This window comes from Solanum dulcamara, chromosome 10, assembly GCF_947179165.1.
Source record: "Solanum dulcamara chromosome 10, daSolDulc1.2, whole genome shotgun sequence".
Classification (NCBI taxonomy): domain Eukaryota; kingdom Viridiplantae; phylum Streptophyta; class Magnoliopsida; order Solanales; family Solanaceae; genus Solanum; species Solanum dulcamara.
The window spans coordinates 15,114,165-15,136,483 of record NC_077246.1 but is presented as its reverse complement, the minus strand read 5'-3'; the positions used below and the strand labels follow the sequence as shown (position 1 = coordinate 15,136,483).

The following is a 22,319-nucleotide window of genomic DNA, read 5'->3' as shown; positions in this document are numbered from 1 at the left end:
AATATCTTCATATAAAAATTGTGAAATTTGAAAATGAAAAAAAAAGTATTTATTTTCAAGTTAAAATGATATTCGAAAATTAGAGTTGTGTATAAGCATAATATAAATTAAGTCAATATTCGACGATTACGATGATCTCTATGTGGCACGCGTAATACACGTGCACAAGTTTTGTCAATGGCGTTTGGGCATAAAATTGTGAAATTTGAAAAAGAAAAAAAAATATTTGTTTTCTAGTTGAAAAAGTAAAAAGGCAGATAAATAGAATAGAAGAAAGTATATTTCTTTGACGAGACTCATGTGGAGTTTATATAGATGCAATAAACAAAATTAGCCTAAATAATCTCCTAGAATGTAGGAACAAATAACAACAGCTAATACAAACTAATGCCTAAATAAATTGCACTAACATGGTTGTGGTGTAGTGGTGAGACTGTTTCATCCTTAACCAGAGGTCTCGAATTCGATCCCTTGTATGAGAAAATCTTGTTGGGAGCGTTACCACTGAATAGGCCATACAGTACGCGATTTGAATTTAATCGAGGCTCCACGGGCTCCGGACACCGGATGAGAAACAAAAAAAATAAAAAAATTGAACAAACATAATCCTAATCAAACTGTGTGCAATAAAACAATGTTACAACAGTAGTAAAGCACTAATGCTAACTATTACGCCCACCTCAAGTTAGGTGTGAAGAGACAACGCGTAACTTAGGAAGCATTCGCTAGAAAGTTGGCTTGGACAATGGTTTGGTGAGAGGATCTGCAAGTTAGTCAGCGGAGTGTATGTGCCTTATTTGGACCAACCCATTGCGGACCTGTTTACGAATTAAGTGAAGATCAACCTCAAGGTGCTTCATTTTGGTATGATGTGCCGGATTCTCGACAATGTACGTGACCGCAAGATTATCAAAGTATCATTAGAGCAGCAGGGGAGTGACAAATGAAGATCTTTGAGCAAGTGAGTAACCCAATTCGTTTCAAACAAGGCGGAAGCAACCGCACAATATTCAGCCTCAGTGGAGGATCAAGAGACCATTGGTTGCTTATGAAAACTCCAACAAATGGGCGTCGTGCCCAGATAAACATGTTAGAAAATGAGATTTTCTAGATAGTTTTTTAGTCTAATAGTGTTCTCTTTTAAATATTATGTTTGGTTTGTTGAGATTTTATGGAATTTGTTTTGTAAGTGGTTGGATAGGTATAGACTCTACTTACTTTTTGAAAAAGCTTATATAGCTATATGTATTCAAGCCTTATGTAAGATGTCATATGAATGTAAAATCTGTTTCTAAACCTTATTTTTTCTTATCTGTTTAAAAATCTAACAGTGGTATCAAGAGCCCTTCTTCTTGAGGGATCTGTGAAGGCAAGAAAGCCAAGGTTTTCTCCAGTTCTTCTAAGGTGAGCTGAGTAGTGAGCAGCAGTAACATGGCATCCAACAACTTCTTGGGTGCAGGCCCTCCTATGTTTACAGGAGAAAATTATCACATATGGGTGATAAAGATGAAGGCTTATTTCAAAGCTCTTAGTCTATGGGAAACAATTGAAAGAGAAGATGATCCTCCTCCACTTGGACCAAATCCAATAGTTGCACAAATGAAGATTTATGAAGATGCGAAGTCAAGGAAACCAAAGGCTCTCACATGTCTTCATTCAGCACTTTCAGATGTGATTTTCACAAGAATAATGACTTGTGAAACACCTAAAGAAGCATGGGATAAGCTAAAAGAGGAGTTCGATGGAAGTGATAGAGTGAAGGTTGTCAAACTCTTAACTCTCAAAAGAGAATTTGAGATGTTAAGGATGAAAGAAGGAGATACTGTGAAAGAGTATTCTGCCAAACTTGTGGAAGTTGTAAACAAAATAAGGTTGTTTGGTGAAATCTTTCCAGATTCAAAGGTGGTGGAGAAGATGATGATAAGCTTACCAGCAAGGTTCGAGTCCAAGATTTCAGCAATAGAGGAATCTTGTGATTTAAAGACTTTATCAGTTGCAGAACTGATCAGCAAGTTGCAAGCCCAAGAACAAAGATCAAGCATAAGAGATGGAGAAGTAGCAAAAATGGCATTTCAGGCACAACATAAAGGAAAGCAGCTTGTGAAGGACAATAGAAGGATGGAAGGAGACAAAGGGAAAACCATGGAAGGAATCTTCAAAGAAAGGGAAGTTTCCACCTTGCAGCCACTGTAAAAGAACCAATCATCAAGAAAAAGACTGTTGGTTCAAAGGAAAGCCATCCATTCAATGTAGATTCTGTAAAAAGATGGGTCATATTGAGAAAAATTGCAGGGTCAAGTAAAATCAGCCACAACAACATCATGAGCAGCAGGCAAATTTTGTTGAAGAGTCGGAAAAGGAAGAAGAAAGCTTGTTTATGGCTTCTCACAAAGAAAACACAAGCAACAAATCCTCGTGGTTCATAGACAGTGGATGTACGAGTCATATGTCACACAATGAACTCTTGTTTCACAAACTTGACAAGTCGTTCAAAGCTAAAGTTAGGATGGAAAATGGTGAAACAGTCAATGCACATGGAAAGGGTTCAGTTGCCTTTCAAACTATACAAGGTACAAAGTTTATACATGATGTGTTGTATGTTCCTTGTTTAGCATGTAACTTGTTAAGTGTGGCTCAAATGATGTCGAAAGGTTGTTCCTTAATTTTTAAGGGCAAACATTGTTTGGTTTTTGACTCAAAAGATAATTTGATTGTTAAAGTAGAAATGGTGGATAAATCTTTTCCTTTAGATGGGAAGTTTGATAATGCAAATTTTGCAAGTATGGATGAGTCATGGTTGTGGCACAAAAGATATGGGCATTTTAACTATGCTACTTTAAAGTTTATGTATGAGAAAGACTTGACTAAAGAGTTACCTCAGATCTCACTGTCTAAAGAAGTCTGTGAGGCATGTCAGATGGGTAAGGTACACAGAAAATCATTTCCTAAAAGTGCTACCTGGAGGGCAACTGAAAAACTTGAATTAGTTCATACTGATGTGTGTGGACATATGCAGACATCATCTTTAGGAAAAAATAAATATTTTGTTCTCTTTATTGATGACTTAACAAGGATGACTTGGGTGTATTTTTTGAGTAACAAGTCCCAAGTATTTTCAGTTTTTAAGAAATTTAAAGCTTTTGTTGAAAGACAAAGTGGTTGTAAGCTGAAGTCTTTGAGATCGGACAATGGTGGTGAATACACTTCAAATGAGTTCAATAAGTATTGTGAAGATATGGGGATTGATCACAAGTTGACAGTAAGTTATTCACCCGAACAAAATGGAGTCTCGGAGAGGAAAAACAGGACTGTTGTTGAAATGGCTAGATGTTTGTTGCTTGAAAAGAAACTACCGCAAAGCTTTTGGGCAGAAGCTGTTTATACTTCAGTATATCTTTTAAATAGGTTGGCAACTAAAGCTGTGGATAAGAAAACTCCTATTGAGGCTTGGAGTGGAATAAAACCATCTGCTAAGCACTTAAAAATCTTTGGTTCGATTTGCTATTCTCATGTTCCTTCAGTCAAAAGAAGCAAACTTGAACCGAAAGGTGAATTGGGGATCTTTATTGGTTATTCATCGCAAGCCAAAGGTTATAGAGTTTTCAGCTTACAAATAAAAAGTATTTCCATCAGAAGAGATGTTGTAGTAGATGAGCATACTTTTTGGAACTGGGATAAGGAGCAAATTGAGAAAGATAATGCATATTTTCAGAACTTACGTCCGCTGCCTGAAATCCAATCATTTGGCTCTGAAAATTTGGAAAAAGATGAAGAATCAGATGGGGAATCCTCACTTGATTCGCCCATTTTGAAAACAAAGTCCCTTTCTGAGATATATGAAAGATGTAATGTTGCAATCTCAGAGCCAAATATCTATCAAGAAGCATCAAGACATGAAGTTTGGATTGAAGCTATGAAGGATGAGATTGGTATGATAGAGAAGAATGATACTTGGAAGCTGTTTGATAAACCAAAAGACAGAAATGTAATAGGGGTGAAATGGGTTTATCGAACCAAACTTAATCCAGATGGTTTAGTTTATAAATACAAGACAAGGCTTGTTGTGAAAGGTTATGCGCAAGTTGCAGGTCTGGATTATGGAGACACATTTGCACCAGTTGCACGACATGATACAATAAGGCTTCTATTTGCTTTGGCAGCTCAATCAAATTGGAAATTGTATCATTTGGATGTGAAATCAGCATTCTTAAATGGACAGCTATAGGAGGAGATTTATATCAACCAACCAGAAGGATTTCAAGTTGCAGGAATGGAGGATAAAATCTACAAGCTACATAAGATATTGTATGGATTAAAGCAGGCTCCTCGAGCCTAGTACAGTAAGATTGATTCTCATCTTATTTATTGTGGCTTCAAGAGAAGTGAAAATGAAGCCACTTTATATGTGAAGAAGGCTAAAAGAGGAGATGTGCTTTTGGTGTCACTCTATGTTGATGATCTTCTGTTAACACGAAGCAATGAAGCTATGATAAATCAATTCAAGCAAGAAATGGAGACCAAGTTTGAAATGTTTGATTTGGGTGAAATGAATTACTTTCTGGGAATGGAGATTCGTCAAGCTACAAATGGAATCTTCATTTCACAGAGAAAATATGCATGGGATATTCTTAAAAGATTCAAGATAGAGAGATGCAAGCCTGTATCGACCCCACTAGTTCACAATGAAAAGATTTCGAAGTTTGAAGGAGGTGATAGGGCTGATCCTGCAGTTTATAGAAGTTTAATAGGTAGTTTGCTGTATTTGACAGCAACAAGACCTGATCTCATGTTCGCAGCAAGTCTTCTGTCGAGATTTATGCATGCTCCGAGTCAAGTTCATCTTGGCGTCGCTAAGCGAACGTTGAGGTACATCAAGGGAACTGCTGATTTTGGTATTTGGTTTAAAAAGGAAGAGCAAGGGAAATTGATGGGTTATTCAAATAGTGATTGGGCAGGAAGCATTGATGATATGAAAAGTACTTCTGGATATGCTTTTACACTTGGTTCAGGCATGTTCTCATGGAATTCAAAGAAGCAAGAGGTGGTAGCTCAATCTTCTGCAGAAGCTAAATACATCGCCGCTGCTGGTGCAACTAATCAAGCTCTATGGTTAAGAAAGATTCTATGTGATTTGGAGAAAAATGACATTGAAGCTACTGTCCTTAAGGTTGACAACAAGTCAGCAATATCTATGGCCAAAAATCTAGTGCAACATGGTCATAGCAAGCATATAAATGTGAAGTTTCACGCTATCAGACAAGCAGAGAAGGATGGCGAAGTTAAACTTGTTCATTGCAGCTCAGATCAGCAGATTGCAGACATCATGACCAAGGCTCTTCCTAAGGGGAAATTTGAAGTTCTAAGGGCTAAGCTGGGAGTATCCAAAAAAAATCTCAAGGAGGAGTGTTAGAAAATGAGATTTTCTAGATAGTTTTTTAGTCTAATAGTGTTCTCTTTTAAATATTATGTTTGGTTTGTAAAGGAAGGGTAATCCTTATTTTATGGAATTTATTTTGTAAGTGGTTGGATATGTATAGACTCTACTTACTTTTTGAAAAAGCTTATATAGCTATATGTATTCAAGCCTTATGTAAGATGTCATATGAATGTAAAATCTGTTGCTAAACCTTATTTTTTCTTATCTGTTTAAAAATATAACAAAACAATGTAACTCTGGATAGAGAGGCAATCATTGATGTCACCTGCCCAATAAACATCAGCATATGCATAGAGAGTAGTTGAATTCTGTGGGGAAATATGAATACCATACTGGAATGTTTCCTTCAGGTACCGCAGGATACGCTTAACAGCCTTTCAGTAAAGCACAGAAGGAGAGGTGTTGAACTAAGTAAGCTTATTGAAAGAGTATGTCATGCCAAGTCGGGTAAATGAAAGGTACTGAAGCTTACCAAGCACACTTCTGTATTCTTTGCCATCAGTTTTAGGTGCTCCGTTATCAACTAGTAGGGTCTCGGACATGCTCATAGGTGACTGAGTTCCTTTGCAGTTTTGCTTCTAAGTTTCATGTAAAATCTCCTGTATATACTTGGATTGACTAGGAAACAAATCATCAGCATCCCTGTGTACTTCAACGCGCAAGAAATAGTGTAATAAACCAAGGTACTTAAGAGAGTTTTTTGGAAAAAGAGGTAATAACATGTTGAATGAGTGTTTCATCACTGCCTGTTATTATGAGGTCTGTTATTATGAGGTCATCCACACAAATTAGAATATATATAGTGACCCCATATTGTGCATAAAAAAGAGAGAATTATCACACTCAGACATCTTGAACCCCATTAGAATCAAAGAACTAGTCAGTGAATTATACCAGACTTTAGAAGCTTGTCGGAATCCATAAATTGCCTTTTTGAGATGGTATACATAGTTGGGATGATTTGTGTGTTCATATCCAGGAGGTTGAGACATATATACATCTTCTTGAATTTTTCCCTAAAGAAAAGCATTGTTGACATCTATTTGATGCAGCGGGCCAGTACATCTGTACAACAAGTGTGAGTATTGTTTGAATTATGGTTGGTTTAACCTCCGGATTGAATGTTTTGTGAAAATCAATTGCGGGCCATTGAGTGAAACCTTTTGCAACTAAACATGTTGTGTACCTATCAGTGGAGCCATCAACCTTAGTTTTAATTCAAAAAAAACCACTTACGAGGGACAATATTCATGGCATGCTCTGGTGGAACCAAGTCCCAAGTCTGGTTCTTCACTAATGCATCAAATTCAACATTCATAGTGTCTCTCAAATATGGAAATTTTTATGCTTGCTTATGGGTTACAAGAATAGAAGGTACAGGCTGGTTCATTTGGGGAGTGTAGTCAACAATTTTTTCACTTGAAGATATTGTTTTGCAATCTCGTTACCACATTATGATGTTCTATGGGTGGAATGATGACTATAGATTCAGATGAGGGAGGTAAAAAGGGAGATGGGGTGGTAGTACGGATGATGAGGGTGATTGACGCCGATAGACGTGAGTAATTGGTGGGCTGTGATTTATGGAGATAAGACAAGTAAAGGGGCAGGGGGTTGGCTTTGGAAAACAAAATGGGGATGAGGGTGAGCAGCAGGGGACTACACATACCTATTAGAAGAAGAAGGTAAAAAGTAGTGGGGGTATTACCTGGATCCTGAGTTATGGAGTGATCTGCCTTTGGGTTGTTTTTGTTAGGGGGAGGAAGAACCACAACTAAAGTTTGATATGATAATAAATAATGAAAATAAATTAGACACGAGAATTTTACGTTGAAACCCGTCAAAAAATAGAGGAGAAAAACCATGGGGTAGAAGAATTTTACTATGATAATATGGGAGTACACTGCTCTCAAATACAAGGAGAAAACAACAACAAACGCTTCTTTCTTGTAAAAGAAATAACTCACTAAAGAGGACACTCAAAACTACAATATTTATCTTGGTGTATAACTCACTTTGTGTTCTTCCTCTTTTGGATTGTATTTTTGTGGGATGAAATAAATGAGAACAAGATGCCCTCTATTTATAGGAAACTGGAAATGCGTAAAATACGTGTTTTCTTGTCAAAAGTTGCTAAAGGAGGAAACAACTTTTGAAAAGCGTAAAATACAAATTTTTTCCTTGGATGGTGCATGTGCACCTCCCTTTTTGACTTTCTTACATTCTCCCACTTGAATATTTAATTGAGAATCAATTAAGTCTTCACACCATTCTTTCTACCCAATTACTGCAATGTTACATTTTTGCTAGGCCAATAGAAAATCGACATCATATAAACTTGTTACTGTTAATTGGCTTCGTAAACATATATTCTAGGTTTTCATTAGTGTGATTTTTCTAAATATCCACACTGCCTTCTTCCACCTTCTCACGAACAAAGTGATACTAAACTCGTATGTGCTTTGTCCTTGAATGAAATGTCATATTCTTTGCAAGATCCAAAGTGCTCTGACTGTCACAAAACAAAGAAACCTTCTCTTGTTTGTGCCTGAGCTCCTCCAGTAACATCTGTGTCACGACCCAACTCCGTAGGTTGTGACTGGTGCCCGATTTGGGCACCCATACATACCCTTAGAATATGCCCAAAACCGATGAGTTCTAAGTTGTACATATATGTTAAGGTCCATTTCTAAGTATTTGAAGTGTATTGGATATGGTTTAGAGTCATAAGGAACCTCAAACGCCAAGCCAAGTTCAAATCATTTCTATCTGCTATGTTTTGTTATGAGTTCATATAAGGGTCAACTTTAAATAATCATATCTCTTAGAATATAAAGATTTAGGTGTCTATGACCTATTAAATTAAAGTTTTATGATTCTTCTTTCCAACGTCTCCAAGTTTGCATTATTTGGAGTTTGGAGTAGAAAGTTATGGTTATTTTACTAGAGCATGTCAGGACTGGATAATTTCGGCGAGCTCACTTGCAAATTTGGAAACTCGCCAAATTGGCCTGAAAACCTTCAAACTCTGAATATTTTGGCAATCTAAAGCGCCATTTCAGTGACTAGCGGAATAATTCGGTGATCAGACCTCTAGATCGCTTATTTAGCCGACAGAATTCATTAAAAGATCATTTTCTTTGATTTTTATGGTTTTCTTACGTTTCCTGAAGGATATTCTTGACCTTTTACCCTCAATTAACTTCCCTAAGTGTATCTTATAGACTAATAACCTCTCCATTCATGCCAAAGGCTCAAATAAATCAAATTTGCACATTATAAGTTCTCTCAAGGAAGAAGCTAGGATTCTTCACCTTTAAGTCTCAGTTCAAGGTTTCAAGTTAGTGTTTTTCTTCCAAGTATGTAGGGCTTCAATGAGAGTATCCTTTAACTCTTATGCCTAATGTATTTTTATTCTCAAGAATTCTACAAGATTACTAGGAGCAAAAGTTAGGGCTTTCTATGAAATCATGATCTTTCTTCATAAATCCCTACTTTTATTATTTCACTCTGATTTTAAAAACCTTATTGCACTGATTTAGCATGATTTCTATAGTCTCTTATGTTTATGACTTTTAAGCATGAAAGCAAGCATGATATGATTTACAACCTTAATACGAATTATTTTAGGAATGACTTTTGAGCTCAGTCTCACTTATGATTCAAGATATGATTTTTGAGCTTAGTCTCACTTATGATTGAAGATATGACTTTTGAGCTCAGTCTCATAGATGATTCAGATATATGGATAATTTTTATACCTATGAGCATTAATATGTATTTATGTATTTTGGGAGGACTATTTATCACTGAGTGAACTCGAGTCATGACATCTCTATGTGGCACGTTCAATACGCGTGCACAACTTTTATTAGTGGCATTTGGACATAAATAGTAAAGAATTTGAAAAAGGAAAAAAATAGTACTTATTTTCAAATTGAAAATGATATTTGAAAAGTAAAGTTGTGTGTGGACACAATATAAATTGATTCAATATTCATAAGATGTCATGACCCAATTTCTCGAGTCATGATGACACCTACTATAACCCACTAGTCGGTAAGCCAACTCGTATCTCAGAAATACAAGTAATGGGATTAAGGGTAAAATATATACAAGAATAAACAATTTACAGAATTAATAGAAGATTAAAGGCAAAAGAAAACCAAAACATATACAACAAAAATGTAATGATCCTGAAGGTTAATTTTAGTAAAATGACCATTTTACCCCTCTCGTTAGTTGCCCTGAGTCATGTTCGATCAATATTAAAAGTTGGATTTGTGAATTTCTTTGAAAAGTTAAGGTTTTTGGATAGATTTGAGTTTTGAGAGGCTTAAGTTGTTAAATAGTGTTATTTGGTGTCTTTCATCCATTCCAACGATTCCATCATCTCCTGAATAGGGAATTTGATTCCATCATATTTGGAGTAGTATCGTATATTTGAGGTTCTAAGTTGGAAATTATTGAGTTTTTGACCATAGAGTTGACTTTGGTCAACATTCGGAGACCAGATACTCAGAATGGAATTCCAATGACTTTGTTGGATTTGGGAGATGATTTCGAGCCTAAGGGTGGTCTTGTTTGAATTTTTAGAGGTCCCATGATTTGATATTTTGAGCCAAAAGTTAGTTTCATTGTGATTTATCAGATTTTGAGTAAAGGAGACCTCAAATTCAATTTTTCACGATTCCACTGAGTCTATAACATTGAATTTTGTATGGTAGTATCTATAGATTTTGTGCACAGGATTCCGAATAAATCTTGAGGGTCCATTCAGAGACTTGTTTCTTAGTGTAATTGTTGTGTTCTGTGCTTGATGAAGTCTTCTCTGTGATTGCGAGCCAAGTGGTGCGATTGCAATGCTCACCAGATCCCTTCATCATGAATGCTTGCCACGTGTCGCGAACGTGAAGGTTTATAAAGCTCCTTTTCAACGATCGTGAGGTGGTTGCTGCGATTGCGAAGAACAATACCTACCAAACTTAAAGACATTTCCCAAAGTCGGGAATATCTTACTTTTCACCATTGTTGGACCTTGGGAGCTCGGGAAGGAGCGTCCCAAGTGAAATTTTTGAGATAAAGTGATTGGATAAGTTATTTTAACCCAAAACCTCCATTACCCATTGATTATTCGCAGATTTTAACATCAAATTGGTGATTTTTAAATTAAAGAAATTGGGGTTTCGTTTAAGGATTTGGATTTTGATAAAATGTTGATTATGAATTGGTTTAACTCCATTTTTAAATTGGTTTTCACCGGTAGATTCCAAATTCTTTGAGGATCATTTTCGTATAAAATTTTTCAGATTTAAACCTTATTTTTGAAATTGAATTTTTGAGCCATTTTGACTCTTTTACCCGACTTTAATCTTTTCGGTGTCGTTAGACTCAATTTTTGAATGTGAATCATTATTATATTAGATTGTGGTGAGTTGAATGCTATTCGGAAGGGAAAGACTCAAATACTTGATTGATCGGTTATTGAATAAGGCAAGTGAACTTCAAAACTCCATAAATCTTGCAGATTACTTAAACTTTCTTTCATGTGTGTTTTGGGGAGTAATGGGAACAAGGTTTGAGGATGATAATTATGTGAATTATGCTTAATGAAAGATCGGTGTTAATAAAAAGGTAATTTGTGTTTTGATTGTAATCGGAAACGTGAACTCCTTGAACTTGATGAAAAGCTAATTGTGAAATTGATGAAATTTTCATTTGCTCATTGTTGATTATGGACTTGACTTGGAAGATGCTTGCTCATCTATTGATCCTAATTTTATGATAAAGGGATAATGAAATGAAAACTTGATGACTTATAATAATGTATATGCTGATGTTGGCATAATGTTAATAGTGTGACGTGAGTTGCATTGATATGATTTACATTGTGACTGTAAATACTATCATTTCTCATTATATCTGTAAACATGATTATTTGTATTGCTTTTGAAACATTATGGTGAGATCTGATTGATATTTATTCGGATAGAAAATGGTTCCTGCAATGCCAATGGGAAATGGTTTCGGCGATGCTGATGGAAAATGGTTCTAGCAATTGATATTGATGCTAATGAAAAATAGTTCTGACAGATACATGGACCTTGTGAGTCCCCCCATGAGTTTCAGTCTGAGATTCAGTGGATGTGCATCATTAGGACATACATGCATCACTTTACTTGATATCACATTGCACAGCATTACATTTTATTTGTAATTGTGAAGTTGTGTGTATGTCACTTTTGTCTCTTTGATTGATATATTTGATACTGATGTGGCTTATTCGGTAATGCTGATGAGCTATTTTTGATCTATGTGCTATATGAACTATGTAGTATAAATTGGGCTGATTTGTGCAGGTTGTAGTTGAGGAGGTTCGGTTAAGATGAAAGAAGTTCTAGTGTCTATTAGATTTACTTTATTTTGTTAGTTGGCTTGTTGAGTACCTTGTTGTTTGATACTCACTCCTTGCTATCTACACATGTGTAGGTTTCGAGTCCGGACACTGATTCAATTTCTCCTTATTATTCTGATGTTTTTAAAGAGACTTGAGAGGTAGATGATCTATACTGGTAATCTCCCTTGTTCCTTTTATTATGCTTTTTTCTATTCAAGAAAAAAAGATATTGAGACTTGTACTTACTTTTATTTCTGTTGTATTAAAGGCTTGTCCATGTAAAAATTAGTCTTTGGGGTTATTGTAGTTGGTTAAGACTTCCTAATTTATATAAATATGATTTATTTAAATTACTTTCATGTTATTTCACTGAATTGTTTGGGTTTAGGCTAACTTATTTGGTGGGAAAGCATAAGTGCCATCACACCCAGGTTCAGGTCGTGAAAAAGTAGTATCAGATCCCTAGGTTTATAGGTCTCACGTGTACAATCCAAGTCTAAGTAAAGTCTTGAGGATCGGTATGGAGACATTTGTACTTATCTTCGAGAGACTATGAAGACTTTTAGAAAACTTCCTTTATTGATACTTTCTTATCTGCGAGGTTATTATCGCTAGTGTTGAGTGTCATCTGTTGTTTTGATAGATGCCGAGGATCAGAGCTAAAACTAATGGTAAAGAGGAGGAAATCCCTGATGCAATTTTGAGACCTAAGTTAGGGGTAGGGCTAGGGCCCTAGCTAGAGTCTATGGTCATGGAGTGGCAACAAGTAGAGGTTGTTCCCGATGAGCGGTACCATTCAGAGGACGAGCTAGAGAGGCTTCTCTTGAGTCACATGTTAATGCTAGAGAGGACCAAGTCCCTCCTGAAATTTCTACTGCATCATTTCTTTAGGCTACTCTGCTGTAAATGTTTGTGCGCATGAGGGCTTCACACAGAGTGTGGGTGCGATTGGTATACGCGAAGGTTCTCAGACAAGAGAAAGGGCTCAGACCCCAGCATAGTATCAGGTCCCAGTTGTTCATGATCAGGTAGGCCAGCTACTGCAGGTTCCTGCACCAACTATCAATCCATGAGTTGCTCCTAATATAGTTCTAACAATAGATGATCAATAGTGTTATGAGAGATTTCAGAAGATGAAACCACCCTAGTTTCAGGGTGGTAAGAGCAAGGATGCTCACGAGTTCCTAACTTTATGCCATGAGATGCTTGAGGCAATGAGCATAGTTGACTCTCGTGGGGCTTTATTTATTACACTCTATCTTTATAAGTCAGCCAAGGAGTGGTGGAGGACGTTTATAAGGTCTAGACCAATAGGATTCCCTCTAGTAGAATGGGATGCATTTTCTCGTACTTTTGAAGATTACTTCATTCCATAGAGCGTACGTGAGGAGAGCATGTTGAGCTTTGAGGATTTGATCTAGGGTGGTATGTTTGTTGTTGAGTATGAGGCACTATTCTGCTAGTTGTCTCGATATGCCATGACATTGATCCTAGATGAGGCAGAAAGAGTCAGCAACTTTGTGAGGGGATTGACTTTCTCCATTAGGTCATATGTGTTCAGGTCGGCTCATGAGGGAGCTTCCTTGCAGTCTATAGTGAGCACTGCCAAGAAGGCGAAGTTGATGGTTAGAGAGGAGTTTTGGGACCCCAAGAGGGCCCATTCTAGTGGTCAGTTTTTCGGCATCTCATCTAGAGGTAGAGGTTCACACAAGAGTGTTAGTTCATTTCAGCATCAGATACTCATTCATGCTTCCAAGTTAGTAGCCGAGGGTGGACTCGTAGCTCGAGAGTCTCATAATTCTTGCCGAGGTGGCTATGGTATTTCATTGAGTTAATTGCAATAGTCCTCTGTTCTGAGATCTTGTTATAGTTGTGGGGATTCGAATCATTTGATGTGATAATTCCTTCTGCAGACTCAATTAGGACCCAAGCATATTTGTTCAACTGATCTAGAGAAAGATTCAACGCCTTCGGCTGAAGGTCGGAATAAATGTCAATCAGGTAAAGATGGTAGAGCATCTGGTAGTGGTGATGTAGTCTCGCGAGGAGGTAGAGGTGTGGTACAGATTGGTGTTGGTAAGGGAGATCAATTCTATACTTTTTTGGGGAGATCTAATGCTAAGGCTTTCGATACAGTTATCACGAGTATCGTCCCGGTTTACCATCAACCTAGATATGTGTTATATGATTTTAGATCTATATTTTCCTATGTGTTTACCTATTTTGCATCTGGATTTGATTTGATTTGTGATCGCATGCCTGTGCTTATTCATGTTTCTACACCTATGTGTGAGCCCTTAGTAGTGGATCGTGTGTGTCGATCTTATCTTCTTTGATTGGTCGGGTTGATACTTATATAGATATAATTATTTTAGAGATGGTCAATTTTGATGTGATATTAGGTATGTATAGGTTTTCTCCGTATCATGCTATTCTTGATTGTTATGCCAAAATTGTTACCTTAGCGATACGTGGTGTCCCAAGAATTGAATGGAAGGGTACTAGTGGTTCTTATCCTAATAAGGTCATCTCTTATATCCGTTCTCACAAGTTGATTTATAGAGAGTGTAAGTCTTATTTGATCTTCCTAGTGATCCTATGAATAGGAATATTGACATTTCTATTGACTTGGAGCCGGGCACTAAGCCTATTTCTATTCCTCTATGTCGCATAGCTCTGGATGAATTAAAGGAGTTGAAGGATCAATTGCAGGACTTATTTAGTAAGGGGGTTATTCTCCCTAGAGTGTCACCTTAGGGTGCTCCAATTCTATTTGTAAAAAAGAAAGATGGGTCTATGAGGATGTGCATTGATTATAGATAGTTGAACAAGGTGACAGTCATGAACAAATATCCTCTTCCCTATATCGATGATTTATTTGATCAGCTTCAGGGAGTTCCCTTGTTCTCTAAGATTGATTTGAGATCTGGTTATCATCAGCTAAGGATTAGGTCATCGAATATTCCTAAAAAGGCTTTCCGGGCCTGTTATAACCATTATGAGTTCTTAGTTATGTCATTTAGGCTGACTAATGCTCCGACAATGTTAATGGAGTTAATGAATTGGGTATTTCACCCGTATTTAGACTCCTTTGTGATTGTTTTTATTGATGATATGTTGGTATTTTCCAAGTCCAATGAGGATCATGCTTGTTATTTGTGGTCGGTGCTTCAGAAATTGAAAGAGCAGAAGTTATATGCAAAGTTCTCGAAGTGTGATTTTTGGCTCAATTCGATGGAATTTCTAGGATCTGTGGTGTCCAAGGAGGGTATTAGAGTAGATCCGGCCAAGATTGAACTTGTTAGAGGTTGGACTAGGCCTACTTCCCCTACCAAGAATTGGAGTTTTATGGGATTGGTTGGTTATTACAGAGGCTTCGTGCTGGAATTCTCTACTATTATGGCATATTTGAAGAGACTGACTCATAAGGTAGTATATTTTCATTAGTCCGACGAGTGTGAGGTGAGCTTTCAAAAGCTAAAGAGTTTTCTTGGCTCCTATTTTGACTTTACATGAGGAGGGTGTGGACTTCACCATGTATTATGATGCTTCCAAAGTTTGTTTAGGTGGAGTATTGATGTAGAAAAGGAAGGTAGTTGCCTATGCTTCTAGACAGTTGAAGGCTCATGAGAAGAATTGCTCTACTCATGATTTAAAGTTAGCAATGGTAATATTTGTATTGAATCTATGGCATCATTACTTGTATGGTGTGCATTATGAGGTATTAATTGATCACTGGAATCTTTAGTACATTTTCAGTCAGAGGGATCTAAATTTGAGACAGCATAGGTGGCTTGAGTTACTAAAAGACTATGAAATGACTATCTTGTATCATCTAGGAAAGGCTAATGTGGTGGCCAATGCTTTGAGTAGGAAGACTCCTAGTATAGGGAGTCTTGCCGCGGACAAGAGGCCATTGTCTAGGGATGTTCAGAGGTTAGCCAACAGCTTCATCTAGTTGCATTTTTTTAGGAAAATAGAGGTTTCATTACTTTTAATGAGGCCCATTCTTCATCGATTGAGCATATGTAGGAGCAACAGTTTGATAATGAGAAGTTATGTCTTACTCGAGACAAGGTGTTGAGGGGTGAAGACAAGGAGCCTAGACTTGATTCAGATGGTGTTTTGAGGATGAGGCAGGATTTATGTGCCCAAAGTGGGTGACTTGATCAGATTGATTCTAGAAAATCCCCATTGTTCTCCATATTCTATTCACTCGGGTGTGATGAAGATGTATCATGACCTTATTTATCACTATTGGTAGTGTGGGATGAAGAGGGATATCATAGAGTTTGTGTCCAAGTGTTTGACCTATTAACAAGTCAAGTGTGAGCACCAGTAGCCTAGAGGTGTGACTTAGAGGATGCCCATTCCTACTTAGAAGTGGAAACGGATCACCATGGACTTTATAATGGGTTTGCCTACCACCGTGGGTGGTTATGACTCTATTTGGGTAGTTGTTGACAGACTGACCAAGTCTGCTCATTTTATCTCAATTCGGGTGAAGTATACGACGGAGAAGCTAGCCTAGTTATACATTAGTTAGATTATTTGGCTTTATGGGTGCCTTTACCCATCATTTTTGATCGAGGTTCTCTATTTACTTTGCACTTTTGGAGGGCATTGCAACATACTTTGGGTACTAGGCTTGATATGAGTATAACTTTTCACCTACAAATAGATGGCCAATTCGAGCGAATGATTCAGGTGTTAGAGGACATGCTCCAAGCTTGTGTTATTGATTTTTGATGTTAGGTGGGACCATAACATGCCCTTAGCGGAGTTTTCTTAAAATAATAGTTATCACTCCAGTATTTAGATGGCGCCATTTGAGACATTCTATGGTAGGTGGTGTCGATCTCCCATTAGTTGGTTTGGTTCAGCTGAGTAGGACTCTTTAGTCACGGAGTTGCTTAGAGATGTTATGAAGTAGATTCGCATGATCCAGGGTAAACTTTTGACAACCCAGAGTAGGCAGAAGAATTATGAAGATCAGAGAGTTCGACTCTTGGAGTTCATGGAGAGTGATCATGTTTGGCTTTGAGTGTCACCCATGAAGGGGGTGATGTGGTTCGGAAATAAGGGCAAGCTTATCCCTCAGTTCATTGGCCTATTTGAGATTTTGGGGCAAGTGGGAGAGATGGATTATTGATTGGCCTTGTCACCTAGCTTATCAGCGGTACATCCTATTTTTCATATTTCCATGCTCCGAAAGTATGTTCTAGATGAGTCCCACGTGATCCCCTTGCTTCGGTAGTGTTGGGTCTAGATTTGATATTTGAGGAGGAGCCTATAGCTATTCAGGATAGACAGGTCAATAAGCTTAGGACCAAGGATGTTGCTTCAGTAAAGGTGCATTAGAGGCACCGTACAGTCGGAGAGGCGACTTGGGAGTCAGAGGATGACATATGTGCCCAATATCCCTAACTTTTTGATGTTCCAGGTACTTTTCTTTACTTTATGTCTGAGGACAAATATATTTTTTAGTGGTGGACAATGTGATGATCCTAAAGGTCAATTTTGGTAATTTTTATGAACTGATCATTTTCCCCCTAGTAATTGCCTTGAGTCATGTTCAATCAGTATTCAAAGTCAATTTTGTGAATTTCTTCAAAACGTCAAGGTTTTTGGATAGATTTGAGTTTTGGAAGGCTTAAGTTGTCAAATAGTGGTATTTGGTGTCTTTCAGAGTTTCAAGTCTCAAAATTGAATTCTATCAATTTCATTAGCTCCGAAATGTGGAATTTGATCTAAGTGAGTTGACAAAATCAGATTCAAAGTAGTATCATGGATTTGAGGTCCTAAGTTGGAAATTATTTAGTCTTTGACAATAAAGTTGAATTTAGGCAACATTCAAAGATCGGATGCTTGGAATGGTCTTGGTTGAATTTTTAGAGTCCCGAACATGATTTGATATTTTGAGCCTAAAGTTAGTTTCATTGAGACTTGTCAGATTTTGGGTCAATGAGACCTCAAATTTGAATTCTAATGGTTCTATTGAGTCTGGAACGTCGAATTTAGTATGATAGCATATATGGTTTGTGCGCATAAAATTGCGAACGAATCCTGAGGGTCCATTCGGTGACTTGTTGCTTAATATAATTATTGTGTTCTGGTGCCTGATGAAGTCTTCTTTGCGATAGCGAGCCAAGTGGTGCGATCGCGATGCTCACTAGATCCCTTTATCATGAACCCGTGCCACATGCCGTGAACGCGAAGGGTTTTGTATAAGAATTTTTAGATTTAAACCCCATTTTTGGAATCAGATTTTTGATCCGTTTTGACCCTTTTATCCGAATTTTATATTGTTAGTATCATTAGACTCAGTTTTTGATTGTGAATCATTATTTGATTAGATTGTGGTGAGTTGGAGGCTATTCAGGAGGAAAATGCTTAAATAATTGATTGATCGGTATTGAATAAGGAAAGTGAACTTCTAAAACCTCGTAAATCTTGTAGATTACTTGAACTTGCTTTCATATATGTGTTGAGGAGTAATGGAAACAATGTTTGGGGATGATAATTATGTGAATTGTGGTCAATGAAAAATCAGGGTTAATAAAAAGGCAATGTGTGCTATGATTATAATCAAAAATGTGAACTCCTTGATTTGAACTTGTTGAAAAGCTATGATAGCCTTAATATGATCGTGAAATTATCATTTGCACATTGTTGATTATGAGAATTGACTTGGAAAATGCTTGCTCACCGATTGATCCTTATTTTTTGATAAAGAGGTAATAAAATGGAGACTTGATGACTTATAATGATATGAATGATGTATATGTTGATGTTGATAGTGTGACGTGAATTGCATTGATATGATTTGCATTATGACTATGGACACTATCATTTCTCACTCTCAGTGTGAACATGCTTATTTGTATTGGTTCTGAAAAACTTTGATGAGATCCAATTGATATTTATGCTAATGAAAAATGATTCTGGTGATTTATACTTGATATTTATGCTGATGAAAAATGATTTTGGCGATTTATACTTATGCCGATAAGAAATGGTTCCAGCGAGTGATACTTATGACGATGAGAAATAGTTTTGGCAATTGATACTTTTGCCGATGGAAAATGTTTCGACGATTGGTACTTATACCAATGGAAAATGGTTACGATGATTGATAACGATGTAGATGAGAAATATTTTTGGCAGATACATGGACCTTGTGCGTCCCCCATAAGTTCTGACCTGATATTCAATGGATGTGTATCACTAGGAAAAACATGCATCAATTTACATGATATCATATTGCATTAAGATTACATCTTATCTATCATCTTGAAGTTGTGTATATGCCTTTTTTGTCTCTGTGATTGATATATTTGATACTTATGTGACTTATTCGGTGAAGCTAATGAGCTATTGTTGATCTACATGCTATATGAACTATGTAGTATAGATTGGGCTGATTTCTGTGCAACCTGTAGTTGAGGAGGTTCGATTGGGATAAAATGTGTTCTAGTGTCTATTAGATTTACTTTGCTTTGTTAGTTGACTTGTTGAGTACCGTGTTATTTGGTATTTACCTCCTTTCTATCTATACCTATGTAGGTTTCGAGTTGGACAATGATTTAGTTTCTCCTTCTTGTTCTGAGGCTTTTGAAGAGACTTGAGAGGTTGCTGATCTATGATGGTGATCTCTCTTGTCCCTTTTATTATGCTTTGTTTTATTCGAGAAATAAAAACATTGAGACTTGTAGTTATTTTCATTTTCGTTGTATTAAAGGCTTGTACATATGACAACCAATTTTTAGGGGTTATTGTAGTTGGTTAAGACTTCTGGTTTTATATGAATATACCTTATTTAAATTTCTTCTGCATTCTTTTACTGAAATTATTTGAGTTTAGGCTGACTTGTCCAGTGGAAAAGGATAAGTGCTATCACATCTGAGTACGGATCATGACAAAAAAGATCCTGCACAAACCTAGAAGTCACTTGTATAGAGCTACTATAAAATGACTACAAGTTCAAAAAGTGGACCACAAAAATAAAGACTTGTCTCAAAATGCAAAAGACTAGTCAACCATATACAGAATGAGACAAGGTATGATCTAGGACGCCATATGCTCACCCTTGGCTCCGAATATGACAGTTGTTGGCTCGACCACAATGCTGGTAGTTGGTGCCTGAACCTATATCACGAAAATAGATGCGAGAGTAGTATGAGTACCAAATTAACAGGTAATCCGTAGGCATCATAGGACAACTGAGCGAGAAAAATAAAAGTAATATGAAATGCTAGAATCAAACACAATCAAGGTCAAAATACAGAAAACTAACATGAATGCATACTAGTTTACTAAGAACATAAAAGGAAGAAAGTATAGCTAACTAACCCCAACTGGGGCCTATACACCCAAAGGGTACACTCATGCATAAGTTTAAGTTAAATTCGAACAGACCCTCATAAGACCGACAGGTACACAAAAAAGTTAAGAACCATGAGGAGAATCTAAAGATACTTCTAATATTACCATTAAATTTAACGGACTTGAACTGAGTCAACTGAGTGCTAGGGATTTCAACTACAGCGAAATAGGAGCCAAAGACTATAACCAAGGCAAAGAATAAGCCGAAGACTCTAACCATGGCTGAGGTGCTAGGGACTCCAATTGAGACGAAGGATATGCCAAGGACTCTAACTAAGTCAAAATATACGCCAAGGACTCTAACCAAGGTGATGAGTCGAGGTAGGGAATTTAATCGTAACCCCATGGAGTGAATCAAGGACTTTAACCGAGTATAGAGATGTGTCATCTAGATTTAGGATCAACGGCCAAATGAGTATAAATGGGAGAAACCCACACTTTGTTCCATTAATAAATCACTTTAAGCCCGAACCAAATGATCCCATTAGAGTTGACGAACAGCCTCTAAAACAAGAAACAAGTACAGTGGAGCCGACGAAATAAGTGTGTTATGGATAAAGGTCTCAAGAACAAGGTTATTGTCTAGCTAATACTCAGACTATCAGACCCAAGTCTGCTTTATCAGTCTACAGGGAGCTAAGTTGTTCAAAGCGACGTTAGAGAGATTCTAAGGCCTATCGGCTCCAAACTACACAAGTCTATGGCAGTCACTAGTCTAAGCAAAGACTAAGGCCAAACATTCTCAATACCAACCAATAAACATGCATCAAACACACCAGAAGGTAAGGATACTCTTAAACATCAAAGCTAGCATCCTATCGGTCCCGAAAACCTAATAATATAGCCTAAAACATGATTTATAGCTAACTAAGCATAATCCTAGATCACCACCCCAAATTAACACAAATCAACATACATTACATATTCAAGCTTAATCTAAGGAATAGGAAGTCGTAGCCTACCTTTAGGTTGACCTCGCGAGCTTCAAATCACATCTCCAGAGATCTTCCCTTCGAATGGCCTCTGAATAATGTCATGCTAACAAATATAGAATCCCAATGTTAATATGATCGTTTAGATATTAAATTCACTTAAAATGGAGACAGATCAATTTTGGAATCTAGAACGAGAATGTAGGACCCATGTTGGAAATTTTGGAATTGAATCCGTCAAAAGGTCCTATTCAGCTCCCTAAATTTGTGTCCCAAAAGAACACAATTCAAGGCCCAAAACAGCCCACAAGTAAGACATGCATAATTCCACCATTAAAGAACATACAACTTAGGGGAAACCAGCAGCTAAACACTGGAGTTAACCACAATCAAAATTCAAAGCCTCTCTGACACTCCTGACAGATCATCCACGTAGCCCCGTACTTTTTAAATAATCTAGGCTTGAATCACCCAAAATGGAGCTATATTGAGAGAGATATTGTCAAAAGAAATAATTTTGGGGAAGATAATTGCATCTGCTTTTAAATAAAAGACAAGATGGAATTGACCTTCGTGAATGTGTCCTTAGATACCCGCAAATGCGGAGGGCCAAAATCCATACCTTGCTTGAGAATACGAAGAAGAGAGAGTCAAACCTTCGCAAATGCGGTATGGGCCAAGCGAATGCGGAGACCAAGTTCACTTTCCTCCGTGAATGCGGCCCACTACCCGCGAACGCAAAGGGGATGTCATGCCTGCACCAGCTGAGTTGCATCAACTGATTTTGGCCAATGCCAAATCCTCCGATGGGGTATTCGGGATTCCTTCCCCGTGCACGTAAATGAACTATGCTACCCCACCAAATTTAATATTTCAAACTCAAAGGCGCAGTGAAACTTCCAACCGAGGTCATCTCAATTAAAAGTGGGCCCCATACCCAAAGAGCCATTTTTAGGTAATTTTCACAAGGGGCTCAACAATAGACCGAAAGCCTTGGGAACCGCATGAAAGATCCTTCTAGAACCAAACTCGACATTATGAATCTAACAGAACCGTTAGAATTCCATTCTGAATCTGTTTGCCTAATGTTTTGGCCGAAGTCAACTATTCAACTTTCAAAAACATAAAAATACAAAAACTTGCATAAAAATCAAATGAACGATCAGAT

General features: G+C 37.2%; 1 protein-coding gene across 1 annotated transcript; it reads left to right on the top strand.

Annotated features, from left to right (window-relative positions):
* The first annotated feature begins 1,431 nt into the window (after positions 1-1,431).
* On the top strand, positions 1,432-2,193 carry LOC129905071 (uncharacterized). Its single transcript, XM_055980445.1, has one exon. It carries the CDS (start codon positions 1,432-1,434, stop codon positions 2,191-2,193), a length of 762 nt encoding a protein of 253 aa, XP_055836420.1.
* The last annotated feature ends 20,126 nt before the right edge of the window (positions 2,194-22,319 follow it).